Genomic DNA, 17654 nt, shown 5'->3' on the forward strand with positions numbered 1-17654 from the left:
GTTGTTGACCTTGAGGCAGCTAACCAAGCCCTTTCTAGTTGTAAGCGACGACAAAACAAATGATTCAGAGGCAAGGTGTATTATCCTATAGTACTGGCAGCAATATGGTCATCCAAGATCAGATTAATAGCCAGATTCAGCTTGAAATTCAGAATTTACAGCCGCGAGGCAGCGATGGTACACCACACATACTACTGTAGTGGCTGTCGTGAGCTAGGTCATCGAATCAATTAATGTTCTTAGCATTAGATAGCTTATCAATATTCTATATGTACTATTCGATCGCCGATATCATATAATATTGTAAAGACATATGCCAAAATAATACGTTGTGGTGGTGAGGATGGCCCACTCGCTTGTCCGGCCCACTCGCCTATCCTTGGCGGTACCTGTTATTCCACAATTGAACGGGTTTTTGGTAATTTACTCTATCTAAGGTTGGAATTGATCGTGTTGAATTACATCTTCTGAAGATAGCTATGTGTGTTGCCTCCTGCTTTGAACCTCTTCCATATAAAGGAAGTAGTGTGCTCAACAAAACAGGTTGAGGCTCAGTTTTCGAACAGTCGAAACGAATCGAAAGGTTGGATGACGTTTCTCATGCACAGCCTCTAATACGAGCGGCTTGTAGAAAGCTCTATTTCCTGTATAGAACTGCCATATATTTGATATCGTGCGTCTCGACCTGATTGCCCAGAATATATGCATTCTTCAGTACGGGGAGCAGAAATGTTTAAGCATGCAGTCCTCATGGCCAGAAAATATAAATGGATCTCAAACGCCGCTTTCTAAAAGTCGTACAGTTTGGCAACGTTACGAGGATTCGACTGAGGCTAAGGCATGGTGAAATCAAAGGAAACTAGCAGGATTAATCCGGCAAAGCGATATTGTGGGTTACAGCAAGCCGGGTGCAGGATAAAATAGTCCAGCTCTTATTGAACAAAGACGATGTGTATATATACTAACCATGGCGAAGAAAAAGTGGTTCATTTCTATAACTAATCGCATTATGTGTAACTTGCGTGACTTCCATTCACATCACGAACACCGTTAATGTATAGATAAAATGACCAAAGATGTTAACCAAGTATGTCTCACTTATCTTCAAACTCCTTCACAGTTCTTCGTCGATGCTTAAAAGGGAGCGACTTGGTGTCATACCGCTGTATACGCAAAACCTTCGCATGTACACTGTAATCATCCCTCGATGCTCCGGTCAGAAGCTATTCTTATCATTTGTAAGTTTTCTTCTTTCGCCTAGCTGTTCTCTCTGGCTGTTTTCGTCGTTGCGTGCTGAGGTTCTCGCCTACGCCCATCGATCGAAATTTTCGTAGACTTGGTCTATCTTCCATTAGCTACTAGTGAACAGAGTACGCAATGAGACGATGCATACCGCTGAGTGGCATTACAGCTTGCCACAATTATTTTCGAAATTTCTTCAAACTGATTGAGAAGCCAGTCTCGGTCCAAATTGGCTTCTGAACGCTCTACGTCCTGAGTTGGCGCCAGGGCCGCCATAAACGTTCTCTGTATGTCCGAGAGCAGTTTTTGCACCATTCGTGGCATATTTGTTCTTGATTCCTGCAGATGGTTCAGAATATTCCGTTTCCCGTTCTCAATATTCTCCGCTTTGGTGCTAATGATATCCAATTTTGCCTCGATTTGTTTAAAGTTGTTGCGCGTCTCGATTCTGAATTCATGCATCTCGGCTCTGAATTTGTGCATCTCCGCTTGCAGTCTAGTCAATGGAATGATAACTTCATTCAGTCCTGGGGGCGTTCTCGGATGCTCTTTTTGCTGTACCACTTGCGTCGACCGGTCCTGAGATTGTACCCGTCTTGACGCCAACGACATTTGAACTCCTCGCTGCTGCAAGATTGTTTGCCAGTTCACTTCTGGAACATAAACTTGCGAATAGTGTGCCATGGTGTTGGTGGCGCTTGGATAAGTATCTTGAAAGTAGTATGGACAACATGTAGGCTACGGGCGCTGAATCGTACAATTTATGAACACCACTTGATATCGCGAGACCACACCGAGCATTGTACTGTATCATCTTGCCGATTCTGCTTCTTCGCTTGCATTATTGATTCGCGTACATATTGCGTGATGTATTCTCAACTTCCATACAGGTTTCTCGATCGAGAAAAGATTAACACTCATGCTTCCCCTAAGACTTTCCATACCCAAGTCCAATTTATTATTAGTACACGTGAAGTATCCAATTCATTGCTCGCTAAAGACTTTCAATGGGACCCAATTCCTCACCAGCCGCCTTGTCTGCTGGTTAGCTTGTCCACAAGGGGGAAGTGGCGCAACCCATGTGGAAGGCTGGATGGAGTGCAGTGATGAGGTGATGTCATGCCAAGCACATGGCTGCTGGGATTTGTCCCCCCGATTCTGGGATTTGTCCCCCCTTTAAGATTTGTCCCACCTGTCAATGTCCGTGCGTAGGATCACGGGAATGATGAATGATGCATAAGTCGGACCGTAAGCTTGTCTAGTTCATTCTATGTTGTCTAGACTGATGGATTGTATGATGATTCTGCGGTCTCCTACCCCTGGCTCTCCTCTCTTATGTAGCCAGCGTTTCCACATCTCACGTGATGTTGGCACGTGCATAGACTGACACCCCCCGCTAGCTGTAATGTAATTTAAATCGCTGTAAACGGCTTAGCGCATAAGAACGCGCCGTGCTTCAAGGGCAACTTCATCAATGAATTGTATCTATAAAGATTCTTCAATTACCAGTAGCAACTATGGAAGATATTCCTGCCCCACCAGACTCTATTTATAGCTCTTATGATGAAGCATACAACTCTCTCAAAAGTCATAGTATCTAAAACGGGTATAGCTTTATATTTAAACAGAGTAAGCCTCACCACTCTAATATTAAAACATGATATTACTATCAATACAACCGCTTTAGAGTCTATAAGTCAACAGCAAAGACTCTAAGCACAAGTACACGTGCAACAGGGTGTCCTTTTAAGCTTATCATCTTTAAAGATACCTAAAACAATCAGTGGAAACTGGAAGTCTAAGTCAAGCAGCACAATCATGCCCTATCTATTAATCTAATGGCTCATAACGTCTATCGCAAATATATAGAAAAGTAAAAAAAAGTCATCAAGACTATGTCACATATTAGAGTTCGGCCAATGCAGATAATGGCAGCCCTTCAACAAGATGACCCGCATATCTTTGTCTCTGCCTCAGTGTTAGGAACACTTTCCCAATACCGACTAGCTTCACTAATGTAAGCCACTTCGGAAGGGGTTGGCTTCCTAGAGCAAGGGAAACAATATGGAACTAGAACTTATTCAGAAAGAAAAAGAAATAAGTTAGTCCAAGTTTTATGACTTAGAGTAGTATGAGCTTCAAGTATAGGAGAATGTTCAAACTAACTACTAGATATACTAGACAGTTAAACTACAACGAGCGGAGGAAGGAGATAGACCCCTTATTTATAGACGTTTTCTGACCATCATGTGCTCAGTCTCATTTGCTTACCTTGAGACTCTTGCATGAAAGTCTCAGTTGCTTACGATTGATTGATTGATTGATTAATCCTACACGGTTTCAGCCACTTCTTTTGTCGCGTAGCTATGCCCGGCGGAGGATAACGTGGCCTCAGTCTACCAGCACTTGTTGAAAAGTTGGTGGATTTTGGACCATATGACGCTTGGTACTCGGCTGACATGCATGGGGCTAGGCCCAACACGCCCCAATTCGCCTTGTTGTGTAAATAAGACCAGCCGACCCTTGCGCTCCTTATCTGTTTTCCATCACCGCCATCTTCAGCTGGCTGTTGCCGCCTGTATCATGCTGGCTAATCTACTAATACTTGCTCTAGTATTCGGCTCCTGGAGGCCTGGGGCCTCTGTATTGCATCCTGCGTACCTCAATCCCCTTAATGCTCCGCATTGTCTGTTACGCCTCTCTGTTCACCCTCTGCCCTATAGGTATGTTCTATAAGTCTGATGGCTTCAATGGCTAAACTACGCCTACTTAGGATAGCCCTAAGGTTATTCCTTCCTGGTTGCCCTTTGAAATGCCGTTTCCTCTCATCCTTAAGTGACTTGCACTCTAGCAGGATGTGCATAATAGTTTGCGGGCCTTGGCGGCACCCCCAGCAGGTCGCGTCCTGGTATCCTGGTACTCTCCGGCTGGCCAGGAAGTGACGGAGACCAATCTTCTCGGTCCTCATCTGTACCAGGAGAGCGCTCTGTCTTTTGCTTAGGTCCTTGTATAGCTTCAGAGTGCGTTTGGAAGGCGTAGGGTTGTGGTGGTATGTCGCCCTACCCTTACTATCCTGTGCCCACTCCCTCTACCATATTATGGCTGCTTTCTTTGCTGTCCACATCTTTAGTATTGCCTTAAGAGCATATAGCTCTGTAGGCGGGTCTGCTTTATCGCCCCTGGCACCCTCCCCTTCCCTCCATCCAGTGGCCTCCTTAGCAGCTTAATCCGCGTCCTTGTTCCTGTAGATACCTTCATAGGGTGGGATCCATTGTACCTCTACTTTGTGACCATTATTCTGTAGCTGTTTGATATACTGGGTGATTTGCTTAGCTATATATGCGCCTGACCTGCCTTCGGGCCTGGTTAGCATATAGATCGCGGCCTGGTTGTCCGCGAAGATAGCGAATCTTTGCTTTTAAGTGCTCTCTTTTGTCTATTCCAGCGCGATTTCCAGTGCCATCTTGATTCCTTGTAACTCTGCTATATACACAGTAGAGGTCTTGTCAGTGCCCATGTACGCCTTCCATATGGTCCTCGCTGTAGGACAGACCGCTATAGCTCTAATACAGCCTTCAATACTGCTACTGTCTATATAGATATAAAAGGCCCCCTTTCCAAGTATCTTATTATGCCTAGAGCGTGATGCTTTATTGCTGGTGTCTATATATATAGTTGGTCCTGCCTGCCACAGTGGGATGATAAATGGTGGGATTATCTCTGGCACCTCTATGCTCAGCTCCTTGATCCTCCGCGCTTCAGCCCATATTTTCTGCAGTGGGCTACTGTATTTGGCTGTCCAGTGACCCCACTATCGCTCCGAGCGGTCTAGCAGCTCCGAGATTCCTGGGCTAGATTGCAGCCACCCTAGCGCCTCTAGGTTATGCTTCTATATCTGTTGCTTGATAGGTAGTAGGTGCGTTTCGATGTTCAGTGCTGGCCATAAGGTCGCCTTATATGCCCCGCTCACAGCGCGGGCCCCTCAGGCTTAAATGGCCTCTAGTTTGTTCAGCGTCTGTCCTGTATACGGTCTGTTGTTGCGGCTGGAGTTCAACCATAGTGAGCTGGCGTACATCATCTATGGGATCGCGACCCTGCGGTAGATTTTCCGCATGCTCCTGAGGTCTATGCCCCACATCGAGCTGCCAAGGGCCCCAATGGCATGCACTGTCTTGGCTGTCTTGCGCTCGATCTCCGCGATGTGCTCCTTCCATTCAAGCTTGCTGTCCATAGTGACACCTAGATATTTGCATGTCCTTGTGGGAGTGACGATGCCTAATGCTGTCTTCAGGGGCTGCTTCATATTGGTTTTCCTGGCCCTCGAGAAATGAACCAGTTGGAACTTCTCCGGAGCGAACTTTAATACATAGGTTGCAGACCAGCATTACGCCCTCTACATTGCCCGTTCCAGCTTCAGAGTGGTCCCTGCCATAGTAGGCCCGCAGGCGAGCATTGCTGCATCATCAATATATCCTATAGTGGTCACTTCTATGTTGCAGTTGTCTATTAGGTCTGAATTATATAGGATATACAGGATAGGTGAGAGTGGTGATCCCTGAGGTATTCCAGTTTGTATCGCGTACTCTTCCGACTCGAAATTGTCTATCATTATCCGCGTGCGTCTGTCTGCAAGGAGGCTGGCAATCCAGGCGACGATCCGTTCGTCAACTCGTCTCTTCCTAAGCACGTGTAGGAGCCTTTTATGGGAGATGTTATCGAATGCTCCAGACACATCCAGGAGCAATAGGCTGGCGACTTCTCCTTTGTTCCATGCTTCGTATATCTTCTCCACAATGGAGTGGAGGGCGTGGTCCGTTAACTGCAGCCGTCTCCCGCCTATATGTCGGGGCGGTATCATTTGGTAGGCCTCTACCAAGTAGCTCAGTCTCCGGGCGATTATGGTGTCCATTACCTTTCCTATTGTATTGAGTAATACTATAGGCCTGTATGCCTTCAGCACTGCATAGTTATCTTTGCCTGGCTTTCTGAGCACTACTGTAATGGATGACCTGAAGTGTTCCGGGCAGTAGCCTAGTCTGAGGCTCTGGTTAAAGATATTGGCGAGGTGTTTTACTAGTAGCTCAGCTCCTGCCTTCAGCGCCTTATTTGCTATCCTATCTGGGCCCGCCATCTTCAGCAGGGCGGTGGCCATTACAGCCTCTAGAACCTCCTTCTCCATGATCTCTGGTAGGTTTATCTGCTGGTCATACTGTGCATTCTGGACATCGTCGAGATCGGCCCTCGGAGGAGCTGGGAAGAAGACTTCTCAGAAAATCCATACCTTCTCCTTAGTATTTATCACCTTCTATCCTGTATTAGGACATCGAATCGCTGGTGTGACGCTTAGAGGTTGGTTGTCCCTTGTCCTGGCCCAATATGCTACCTTCCAAAGAGACTCGGGAGTAGCCACTGCTATCTCTACCCTGTCTCTGTGTGCTGCCTTTAGAGCCTTCTTGACTATCTTGGTCTTCAAGTTCCGTGCAGCTTTATACGTTTCCCATGACTCCGCTGTGCGGTCCATGCTATAAAACTACTTAAGTTGTTTTACTTTAGTTAGTACTCATTTTCATTCTGTGTTCCATCCCTCTTTTGCCTATGGTGAGGGGCATGTTTTAGGGAGGACTTTATTTGCCGCCCTGTCGATCGCGCTTGCAATCTCCTTAGTGTATCAATCTAGTGCCCTCTTGGTTCTCGGCCGCTGTACCTAAGGTAGTATCTGTGCAAGCGCCTTCCGAAACCTCTCTTCCTCAAGATGCTTCCATCACCTCACGGGTTTCCTCTCTCCATGTTGGACTCTCAGGTCCATGACTATACTGATCGGTAGGTGATCAGAGTCATACTCTATGTCTCTGTCTACTTCGCACCAGATTATCCGATCTGCTAATCCTGCAGATATCCAGCAGAGGTCGATTGTCGTCCTCTTTTCTCCCTCTTCATATATGATCGCTCCTTGGCAGAGTGTGCTCATCATACCTATGCTCTGCATAACTTCCAGCAGCTCCTCTGCTTCCTCCTCATGTTTGTCTACCCTTTCTCCACCCCATACTGGGTGATGGAGGTTGAAGTCGCCTAGCGCTATCTGCTCTTCCGCACTATTCTCCTGGCAGACTTCCTGTACCTTTGGAAGCGCGCTCTCGCGTCCTTCCAAGCATTATAGTGGGTTATACACATTATGTATGATGATCTGGCTTCCATCCCCACTTTCTTCGCTCTGTCTGATGTATAGGGTGCATATATCCCTAGTATATGCTTTAAATTGCCATTTGCTCTGGTCCAGCCTATTATTCACGAAGAAGCAGACCCTTGCCATCTTGCGCTCCCGTTCGGGTGGGTAGCAGAGGTGGAAGGTCTCCTTGGCTGGATGGTGTATGGTGTCCATATATGGGTTCTTCCATGGTTCCTGGATGGCCATGATGTCGTACTCTACCATCCTGGTGTCTTGCATCAGCATAGCCATTACTGTGTCCTTTGATTTTCGAACATTATACTATAGTATGCTTAATTGAACATGCTCCACCATTATAGGGGGGTCATATCCATGTCGTCCTCTATTTCTATAGTGGTGATTTTATTGGTGTCTCACGCCTCCAACGCCTTACGTGATGGCTGTACCACGCGTTGCGGTCTCTGTCTGCTTGCTGGCGATTCATTCTCCCTGTTCGCCTCATTTCTGGCTAGCCCTGTATTAGTCTGCTTCAAGGCCCGGCCTGCTTGGGGGGCGGTCAGGTCCCTCGTTAACCTTTGTCTCTTTATTCTAGTTATAGGGTTTCCAACCTAGGCTACTGGCTTCAGGTTCTCAAGTATCAGGTGGTACTTGGGTCGGTTATCGTACGCCGCCTTAGTCCTGGCAAGCTGTTCCTTCCTGATCTTGCAGTGGCGGTTTCAGGACTCGTGCGGGCCATTGCAGCCCGCGCACTTCTTAGGAATGTCGGCTTTCAAAGGGCAGTCCCGGGAGTTGTGTTCTTGCGCGCAGTAGCCATATGCTATTATAGCTTTGCATTAGGTTCCTATATGGCTGTATTTCTGGCAGTTGAAGCATTGCTTCAGGTGGCATTATCGTTTGTATCTCTTAGTGTTATAGTGGCACCCCTGCTATATTAACCCTTCATCAATAATCTTATTTGCATCCTCTGGCTTAGTAAACTCGATTACCAGCGTAGACATCCTCTTAGTCTGTGCCTTCTGACTGAGCCATCCGATGTATTTGATTTCTGCTATTAGGATAAAGGGTTTGTTTTCACTTAAGATAGCAGTGTTGATTTCGTCCAGTCTGTCCATATCCACATCTTTGGTATATATGCTATGTATGAGCACACTGTATATCTGGCTGCGTATTGACATTCCATTCCCTATCCTAGGGACCCATTCCCGGGCGGACTGTCTGAGCGTCTGTGCTTCGCCCGGTGTAACCGTTTTTATGCTAATATCCCCGCTCATGAGTTGGTTTACAGATATGACCTTTGCCTTGGTTACTCCGCCTTGGGCTATGGCTTATTCAACATGGGCTTTCAGGTTGCATAGGTTCATGGAACGCAGGTGGTGGATCGTTTGTGCATTTCTAATATTCACGATGATCTCACGATGCGTTTAAGCAGGTGGTCTTGTGTTTTATGGACTATATATACTTGTTGCCGTCGCTCCTTGCGCTACCACAGCGGCATAGCTTGCTATAGCCTGCTGCTGCTGTATCCCTTTATTTCTGAGTACCGTCCTGCCTATATCGACTGCCTTAATCGCCGCTGTCTTCGCTTCTTTACCCACTGTTGCTGCTGCTTGTGTATTTGCCTTTATTGCCTCTATGTCTTCTCAGAGGTGTCAGAAGGCTTTATCTATACTTTTCTATCCTTTCACTATCTCTGTACGCAGTTAATCTACCTTCTCTTCCAGGGAGGCTATATCAGGGGTGTCCTTGATTTTAGCGAGTGCAAGTAACGCGCTCTTGAGGGCTTTGCTTAGTTGCTTTCTATTGATCTCTTTCTCTCTTTCTATGACTTGCAATGTATCGCTGAGCTGCTTCGTGATTTCTAGGACACGCTCTCAGAGGTTGGTGGGCCCGGTTACCTCCTAGGACCAGGGCGTCGCCATGCCTTACGGCCGTGCTGGGCGGTGCGGCTTCCGAGAAAGCAGTTTCCGGTCTTCAGGAGATGTATGTGAACACAATTGAGCTCTTTATTCCAAAGGTGAGAGTTCTCGCTGTTGTTGTGCTTTTTCTCAGTTGCTTACGATGAGACTCTTGCATAAAGTCTCACATGCCAAGACTGAGACTGCCTCTTGGCGTCACATGTCAGTGACACATGTTACGTAGCCGTACTGGGAAGTACGCCATAACACTCAGATGTTCGCTCAGAAAGAAAGGCGATCTAACAAAAGCACCTAGATAGAAGAAGCCCAATTGAAATAGTATCAGACGACTTATCATCATCAGATTGGGTTTTCTCTTTAACTAGGGACCCTGAGAATCATATACAACGCCTCTTTTTTATCTATCAAAAGCAGATCAAACTCCTGTCAGCAAATCCTGATAATCTTTTAATAGATTGCGCGTATCGAACTAATAAGTACAAGCTTCTACTATTATACATACTTAGCTGCACCAATCTTCAGACCTTTTTCTCTATTAGCTTCTACTTTCTTCGTAATGAGACAGAGAAAGACTACTATTAGGCACTCTCAACCTTTCTCTCACTAACAGGAGTGCCACATCCATGCGTATTTATAAGCGACCAAGAATAAGCAATAAAGCAAGCAGCTCATAGATTGCTTCCAAATGTTCCACAGCTTCTTTATATATAGCATATCAACAAGAATGTCCAGACAAAGGCTCAACTTGTATGGAGAGATGCCGATGGTACAATACTAGAAGAAAAGAAGGCAATTGCTGAAGAACGTCAGAATTTTCTAAAGCGCTGGAACCAGGTATGTCACACTTAAATAATATTATTAATAATCTAACAAACTAGGTCGTCTTCGCACCTAAGCGTCCTGACTTTCAAATAAAGTGGGATAAGCTTCTCTATGATTATCAGCATCAGGAAGACCTATGCAGGTATCTAAAGGAGAATCAATATAAAACACACGCTTAATAGGCGAAGGCTTAGACATCCTATCATTGACACTATAATATAATTACAACTTCTCCTATTGAAGGAATGCATAAAGTACTAAAGGATTATTTACTGATTTCTACTAGCGATATACTATGTGTTGTTCAGAGAATTGAGCAGTTAATCTATAATCAGTATAATAAATATAAGAAGGAGATCGCCTTACCTATGCATAACATCAAGTTTGAGCATATGCATGAGAAGATGCCGTTCCTACTGTCTAATATTTATATATGTTAGGAACACTTTCCCAGTACCGACTAGCTTCACTGATGTAAGCTACTTCAGAAGGGTTGAGCTTCCTAGAGCAGAGAGATAAGAAAGAACTAGAGCTTATTGAGAAGGAGTAGCAATAAGATAGTTCAGAGTTTATAACTTAGAACAGTATGAGCTTCAGGAATGAGAGAGTATTTAAACTAACTACTAGGCAAAGCTAGACAGTTAAACTACAATTTGTTTAATGAGAGGAAAAACCAGTGTTTTTATAGACATAGGAAAATACCGCTCATCACGCTAATTCATGAGCGCCAGGGGAGCGCTCATGCTGCTCATCCATGAGCACCGTGAGCGTGCGTAATGAGCGCTTCTGCATTTACCATTGGCTTTTTCGTCCCCAGAGCCAATCATATTTTGTCCTTTGGTTTTATCACGTGTTACCATCGTAACAATATAATAATCACCGCCAGACTAAGCCGCGAGCACCACGTCACCCAAGAACTGTTTGTATTAATGCAAGGTCGCAGGAAGGAATGGGCGAAGGCCATTGAACGAGCTAAATCCACGCATTGGAAAGACTTCCTCGACCGAGCTGCAGACGGGAACCTTCTATGGAAGGCCGCGAAATATGCGGAACCAGGTACCGAATATGCAAATATTCTACCACTGCGCGATAGGGAGCAGCAAGCCATTAAAAGTGAAGACAAGGCCAAGCTCTTCATGGAATCATTCTTCCTACCTATACCTACACCAGCAATGTCCCTTAATAATGAATACATAGCGGAGGCTGAACTTCCCTGGGAACCAATCACCGAGGGCGAGATCCATGCCGCGTTGGTCACAACAAAGGATTTGTCTGCCCCAGGAGATGACGGGCTACCATATGTTGTGTGGAAGAAAACCTGGAAACATATATCACCTGTTATCACTACCCTATTTGAAGCAGCACTTCGCCTAGGACACTACCTAAGGTTATGGAGAACAGCAACCATTACAGTCCAGCGCAAGTCAGGGAAGCCAGACTATACGCAACCTAGCGCGTACAGGCCCATCTCTCTACTCAATACTTTAGGCAAACTCCTAGAAGCAATAGTTGCGAGAAGAATGTTATACTATGTAGAGTGCCACAACCTTCTCCCAAGTACGCAGTTTAGAGGCAGGCCTGGGCGATCCACTGAACAAGCACTCCTGATCCCAGTTGACGTAATATGGAAAGCATGGAGATAGAGCAAGGTAGTGACACTGTTAGCCCTTGACGTTAAAGGCGCCTTTAACGGCGTCAATCGCCTAGTCATGAACCAAATACTCTGCAAAATAGGGATACCAGCAGTAGCATGACAGTGGATAGACAGCTTCATGAAAGACAGATGGGCAAGCTTCAGATTTGACGGCTACTGCTCAGACAAGAACTTACTGGCCTACCTGGGATTACCACAGGGGTCCCCGGTCTCACCCATTCTATACACAATCTACAACCAGAAGCTAGTAGACCAAACTATAGATGATACAGGTGGTGCATCAGCATTCATTGACGATTACTTCCGCTGGCACTGCGGACCTAGCGCTGAAGAAAATACCCGAAAGCTCCAAGTAGAAGATATTCCTAAGATCAATAAATAGGCCAATCAGACTGGGTCAACCTTTGAAGTTGGGAAAACGGAGTTGATACACTTCACTCGTTCCTGAAACAAGCAAACAACTAGCTCGATCATCATGAATAGCCAGGAGATCTCCCCCTCTAGCAATATGAAGCTCCTAGGAGTAATCTTCGACTCAGAGCTCAGATGGCGAGCCCACACACAAAGGGTATCCAAGCGAGCAACCAACACGTGTATAGGCATAAGCCGACTTCGTCACCTAAGACCAAAACAAATGCGGCAGCTATACCAGGCATGCGTGTTACCTAAACTCGACTACGCCTTAACAGTGTAGTATAGACAAGGAAGAGTATAGCAGACGACAGTGCTCTGGAAGATCCAACGCATAGCGGCAATCAAATCCATCTCAGCGTTCCGCATAGTTTCCACTGACACGCTCGAGATCGAATCAAACCTTCTCCTAACACACCTTAGACTTAAACAAAGGGCATTAAATGTCCTAGGCAAACTTAAGACACTACCCACTAACCACCTAATCTGACCGCTTGTCCATCCGACCGCACCAGCCCCAACCCACAGTATAATATAAAGCCTACTTATACTTACAATAGCAACAGCGACAGAGAACAGGCTGTTTCAGAAACTTAAAATTATCAACCCAGCACCACCCCCTCTATAGCGATGAACACTATTCGCAACAATAAAAACAACACACAGCAGAGAAGAAGCTAAAATAATGACCATGTCACTGGTCTTAGCTAATCCTGATTCAGTAATTTTCACAGATGGCTCAGGAAAAGATAGGGAACTCAGCGCAGCAGCAATTACACTAGGACCTAAGCAAAATATCAAGCATAAGGTTTGCGTCGGCGTAGGCTCGAAAAGCGGATAGAATATTTTTGCTACTGAACTAATTGCAATATTCTTCGCACTATATATGATCTGCAGGGACTACAGTTGGAATTCAGCCATACAGAAGCCAACACGAAACCATTATACTATCCTAAGTGACTCTAAGGCGGCACTACAAGTAATAGCTAACCTATAGGCGCGGACGGCGCAGCATATCACTTAAAGGATTAATATAGAAGCCGAATGCCTTAGCAAGGGATGCGGCATCGACATACACCTTGCCTGGATCCCAGGGCATGAGGGTATCTAGGGAAATGAGCTCGCGGACCAGGAAGCCAAGGAAGCTATGGAAAGGCCACTAGAACACCACTTCGCCCCGCTCCTCTCCGCACAGAAGAAGCTGGTCAAGGATCTGATACAACGGCAATGGAGAGAAGAATGGAAAGGCTCGCCAAAGGGCGAACATCTCCGCAAAATTGACCCTTCCTTACCAGGGAAACATGTGCGCAAGCTCTATGACACAAAAACGCGCCCTTAAGCAAACCTACTAGCTCAACTACGTACAGGCCACTCATGGCTAAAGAGCTATAGGAAGAGGTTTGGCAAAACCTAGGATGATAACTGCGAATGTGGAGCGAGAGAGACACTGGCACATGTGTTTCTTGACTGTCCTATTCTATAAGGACTACGACAACGACTGCGGAGGCAGATAGGACCCTATCTTAATAGCCTATCGTCTTTGATTTTAGAAGATATAGCAGATGGAGAGCTACATGCTATACTTGAATTTGCTGAAAAGTCTGGAAGGTTCCGCAATAGAGACCTTTGATAATAAAGCTAGGTTATATTTACACTATAAATAGGGTGAGAGATGAGGTTACTACAAAGAGACAACTGTAAGCAGGAACAAAACTTCAGGAAATAGAACCGTGGAGAGGAATGTAAATAGATCACATGACTCGTATGTAGCCTGCATATCCTAACTAGGATGGGTCAGGGTAAATGAAAAATCAAATCAAATCAAATCAAATCAAACCGCCTGCAGTCGAACGTATCAGACAACAGGAACTTATGCGTCAAAAGGAAGAGAAACAGCCAAGCAGTAAAAAGCCTTGTTCAGGTCTTTTTAAGAGGATAAATAGCCTTCTATGTTGCCATAGACTGCAAATAGCAATAAGTTATAGGCCTTTACCTCTGCGCTATACATATAACAATCACTAGTATTATCAGCATACACACAGAGAGTCTATTCAAATACCTTTGCCAAGACCACACCAGTTTATCCTTAAGCCACTTCTAGCTAATACAAGAGGAGCGCAGAAGAAGATCCAATCATCAACTCGCTGAGATCCGTCAGCATTTAAGTATTCTATACTATAATCTAACCCTATAAACTGGAAAGAAGGATAGACACCAGCCGAAGCCTTATCAACTAGTATATAGGTTGCTATATCTATAGCTCCACACATGCTATCTATGAAAAGTCCTATAATAACATCTGTGTCTATATCAATCCCAGTAACAGCTGGGCCAGTGTCAACTCCGCTCTCCTCACTAACTGCTTTTATTCATTCTTCACTAATTTCTGTCACAGTATCTATTACTAAAGCCCTATCATCACCACCACCACAACCGCCATAACTACTATAACTACCACAACAACAATCTTTATAGCAGCCTCTATCTTTAGAGGAGTTCTTAGCAAATATTGAACGGCGTTGACATCAACCAGTTCTAGATAGCTTATACAGTATGTCCACAGTCTTTAGTAATTTATATAAGACCAGACAAGAAGACGCTCCACCTAAGTTAGTTGAGGCACGGCATATAGTACTAAGTACCTATGGAATCTATGCTGATTGCACCTCAACTATAGCGTGGAACTTTCATTTTGGAGACAAAGATGCCTTCTACACTGAAAGATTTGCACAAGTTCAGGCTTAAAGATCATCGCCTATAGTATAAAGTACACCAGTATTGCGGTCTAAGCGCGCTGCAGCACATAAAGCATCAGACATGTGGTCATCGCTTAGCCCAAATAAAAGATAACACTGTAGATAGATGTATATAGACACCTTCATTAACTATATAAGTTTATTATCTCTTAAATAATTAATAAAATAGGTAGCACTGTACTAAGCTGTTTATAGCGATTTAAATTACATTACAGCTAGCGGGGGGGGACAAATCCCAGAATCGGGGGGACAAATCTCATCCGCCATCCTAACTAGGATGGGTCAGGGTAAATGAAAAATCAAATCAAATCATAACATGGTGTCATCTTACACGTCATCGTTCTTTCCTGGTTGTAAGGCTATACTTCATGCATGTTTAAATTAGACTCTAGCGTTATAACTAATTATGCATTATATATATTATCTGATTTAATTGTGTTTTGCCGAAATTTCTCCTTGTTACCGCGTACCTCCTAGTACTGCTAAGTTAGGTACGGTAGAACTAGCATGACGTGGGAGTATCATGTCTTGGCATTTTTAGACCCGTGCATAAGTCTCAAAATGAGACTCTCACGACCAGGCTCCTAAGGACCAAGGAAAGATGGTCTATAAAAGGATGGACTCCCCTTTGCTTTTATCTACCCGTAGTTCAATTGTCTAGTCTACCTAGTTTGTTATTTGAATACTATCTCTAACTTACCTTTAAGCCATTAACCCACATTTGCCTTACCTAGTCTCCTCTTTCTAGTTAAGTCCCAAGTCCTCAGCTCAAGGAAGCACGTCCTTTCCGAAGTGGCTTACGTTAGTCGAGCTTGTCGGTATCGGGAAAGTATTCCTAACACTACTATATTTAGGAGCAGCAAATACTCCAGTCCAGCCTCTATAGTTAGTTCTGTTAGCCATGTTTTAAATATACCTTGCGCAGGACTATCTCAGATCTTTACACTGTCTACTACATCTCTTTATGACTGGAGTGACAGAACTTCAAGTCCACATCTTTTCTAGATATATGCGAACAATGATCGGCGAGTTACTATGGATATGGTTGAATTCTTTCATTTCAACCTCTTCAGCTATTCCAGCGCTTCAACAGCAAGTGAATAGTGATCTGTCCTCGAAATTGATCCAGCGCACAGCAAATACTGACAATCGTTATGGTGTTCCCAAACAGTCACAAATAGAGGTCAAAGCTATTGAAAGGCCGATTCAGACCGTTGATACGCATCATGCTAGATCGTTTCTTCCTGTTGCATCGTTCCAAAGTTCTTTAGCCTCTGGTTCCGCTTCGTCCTCTTGCATAAACTCAACACTGCCTCATGTCACTGTATGTGGTCCCAACATGAACTCCGAAACAGATTTGTCGCTAGTTGCAACAGCTACGTTTTCAACATTTTTGAATGAACAAGGTGCTAGCATTGCAGCTTACTTTCCTGGGCAAACTAATACCGCTTCTACAGCGTTACCGGCTAGCTATATAAGCCCAATGTCCACTTCCACTACTGGATGTCTAGCTTCCTTAACTCCTATAGCCTCTGTCTCAGGTAAAAAAGCTGGCGTTGCCTACAATGTCGGCAGTCTTGTCATTCCTTTCGTTGGCAAGTCTAAGATTGGCTGGGCTTACAACTGGGGTTCAAGTCCTGAAAATATTCCAAGCGGCATTGAATATATTCCTCTCTTATGGGGAAACGGGCCAATTTATACCGATTCGTGGACTCAAGATGCAAACAAGGCTATCAGTTGTGGTACAAGCGCTGTGCTCGGGTTTAACGAGCCGGATCATCCCCAGCAAGCGAACATTGATTTCAATACCGCTGCCATGGATTATAAGCAGTATATCACCTCGAACTTTGCTGGGAAGATTAAGCTCGTTTCCCCATCAGTTACTAATGGCGCAGCCCCTATGGGTCTCGCCTATCTACAAAACTTCATGGACTCGTGTAGCGACTGTCAAATTGGAGCAATAGTAAGTCGAACCTCATTATAATGACTCGTTCATTCTAATAGACATAGGCTATTCACTGGTATGACACATCTACGAATATCCAATATTTTCAGTCGTACATCCGACAAGCTTATGATCAATTTAAGTTGCCCATCTGGCTTACGGAATTTGGGACCACAGATGGTAATGACACATCATTTCTCGAAGTTGTCCTGCCTTGGCTTGATTCTCAGAGCTATGTTGAGAGATATGCGTATTTTATGGCTGAGGATGGCATGCTCCTCAGCGGAAATTCACTGAATGCTGCGGGCCAAATCTACGCAGGCTTATAGGAAGAGGTATGGCTTTTCAATTTTGTTCCATTTCGACGCTGCCCTTCAATGAGCCAGAGCATATCGTAATGTTTTTCTTTCCAATATTCCTTCGTGGCATTAATAAAGCAATTTCCTTACCCACCAAAAGTGTTCCTGACCTCGATAGCAGAGAAGCTTGGTCCTAATGCCTGTGATTTCCGTTACATGCTCGAACATTATTCAGGAATCCTTCGATGGGTTAAGACCACAGACTTGACTGACAGAATGAAGCAGAAGCTTCGGGGCTCGAGGGATTTGTCCCCCCTTTTCGGATTTGTCCCCCTTTTAAGATTTGTCTTCCTTCAGTGTAAACGAGGTACTATATGTTGATCTAACGAGATTAGTTTTAGGATGATTTTCGGACTGGTGTTGATTACGCAGGTTTTATAATA

The 17654-nt window shown here is 44.8% G+C and overlaps 2 protein-coding genes across 2 annotated transcripts; one reads left to right on the plus strand and one right to left on the minus strand.

Moving 5' to 3' along the window:
- Window positions 1-970: 970 nt before the first annotated feature.
- Window positions 971-2531, minus strand: PV09_09386 (uncharacterized protein). The gene is made up of 2 exons (XM_016363442.1): window positions 1394-2531; window positions 971-1341 (listed from the first exon to the last, which is right to left on the minus strand). The coding sequence occupies exons 1-2, from the start codon at window positions 1924-1926 to the stop codon at window positions 1233-1235; spliced, it is 642 nt and encodes a 213-aa protein (XP_016208730.1). The 5' UTR covers window positions 1927-2531; the 3' UTR covers window positions 971-1232.
- Window positions 2532-16306: 13775 nt separating this feature from the next.
- On the plus strand, window positions 16307-17241 carry PV09_09387 (uncharacterized protein; the record flags this gene model as incomplete). Its single annotated transcript, XM_016363443.1, has 2 exons — window positions 16307-16930; window positions 16978-17241. The coding sequence occupies 2 exons, from the start codon at window positions 16307-16309 to the stop codon at window positions 17239-17241; spliced, it is 888 nt and encodes a 295-aa protein (XP_016208731.1).
- Between the last annotated feature and the right edge of the window lie 413 nt (window positions 17242-17654).

The sequence above is a fragment of the Verruconis gallopava genome (genome assembly GCF_000836295.1).
Source record: "Verruconis gallopava strain CBS 43764 unplaced genomic scaffold supercont1.65, whole genome shotgun sequence".
NCBI classification, from domain to species: domain Eukaryota; kingdom Fungi; phylum Ascomycota; class Dothideomycetes; order Venturiales; family Sympoventuriaceae; genus Verruconis; species Verruconis gallopava.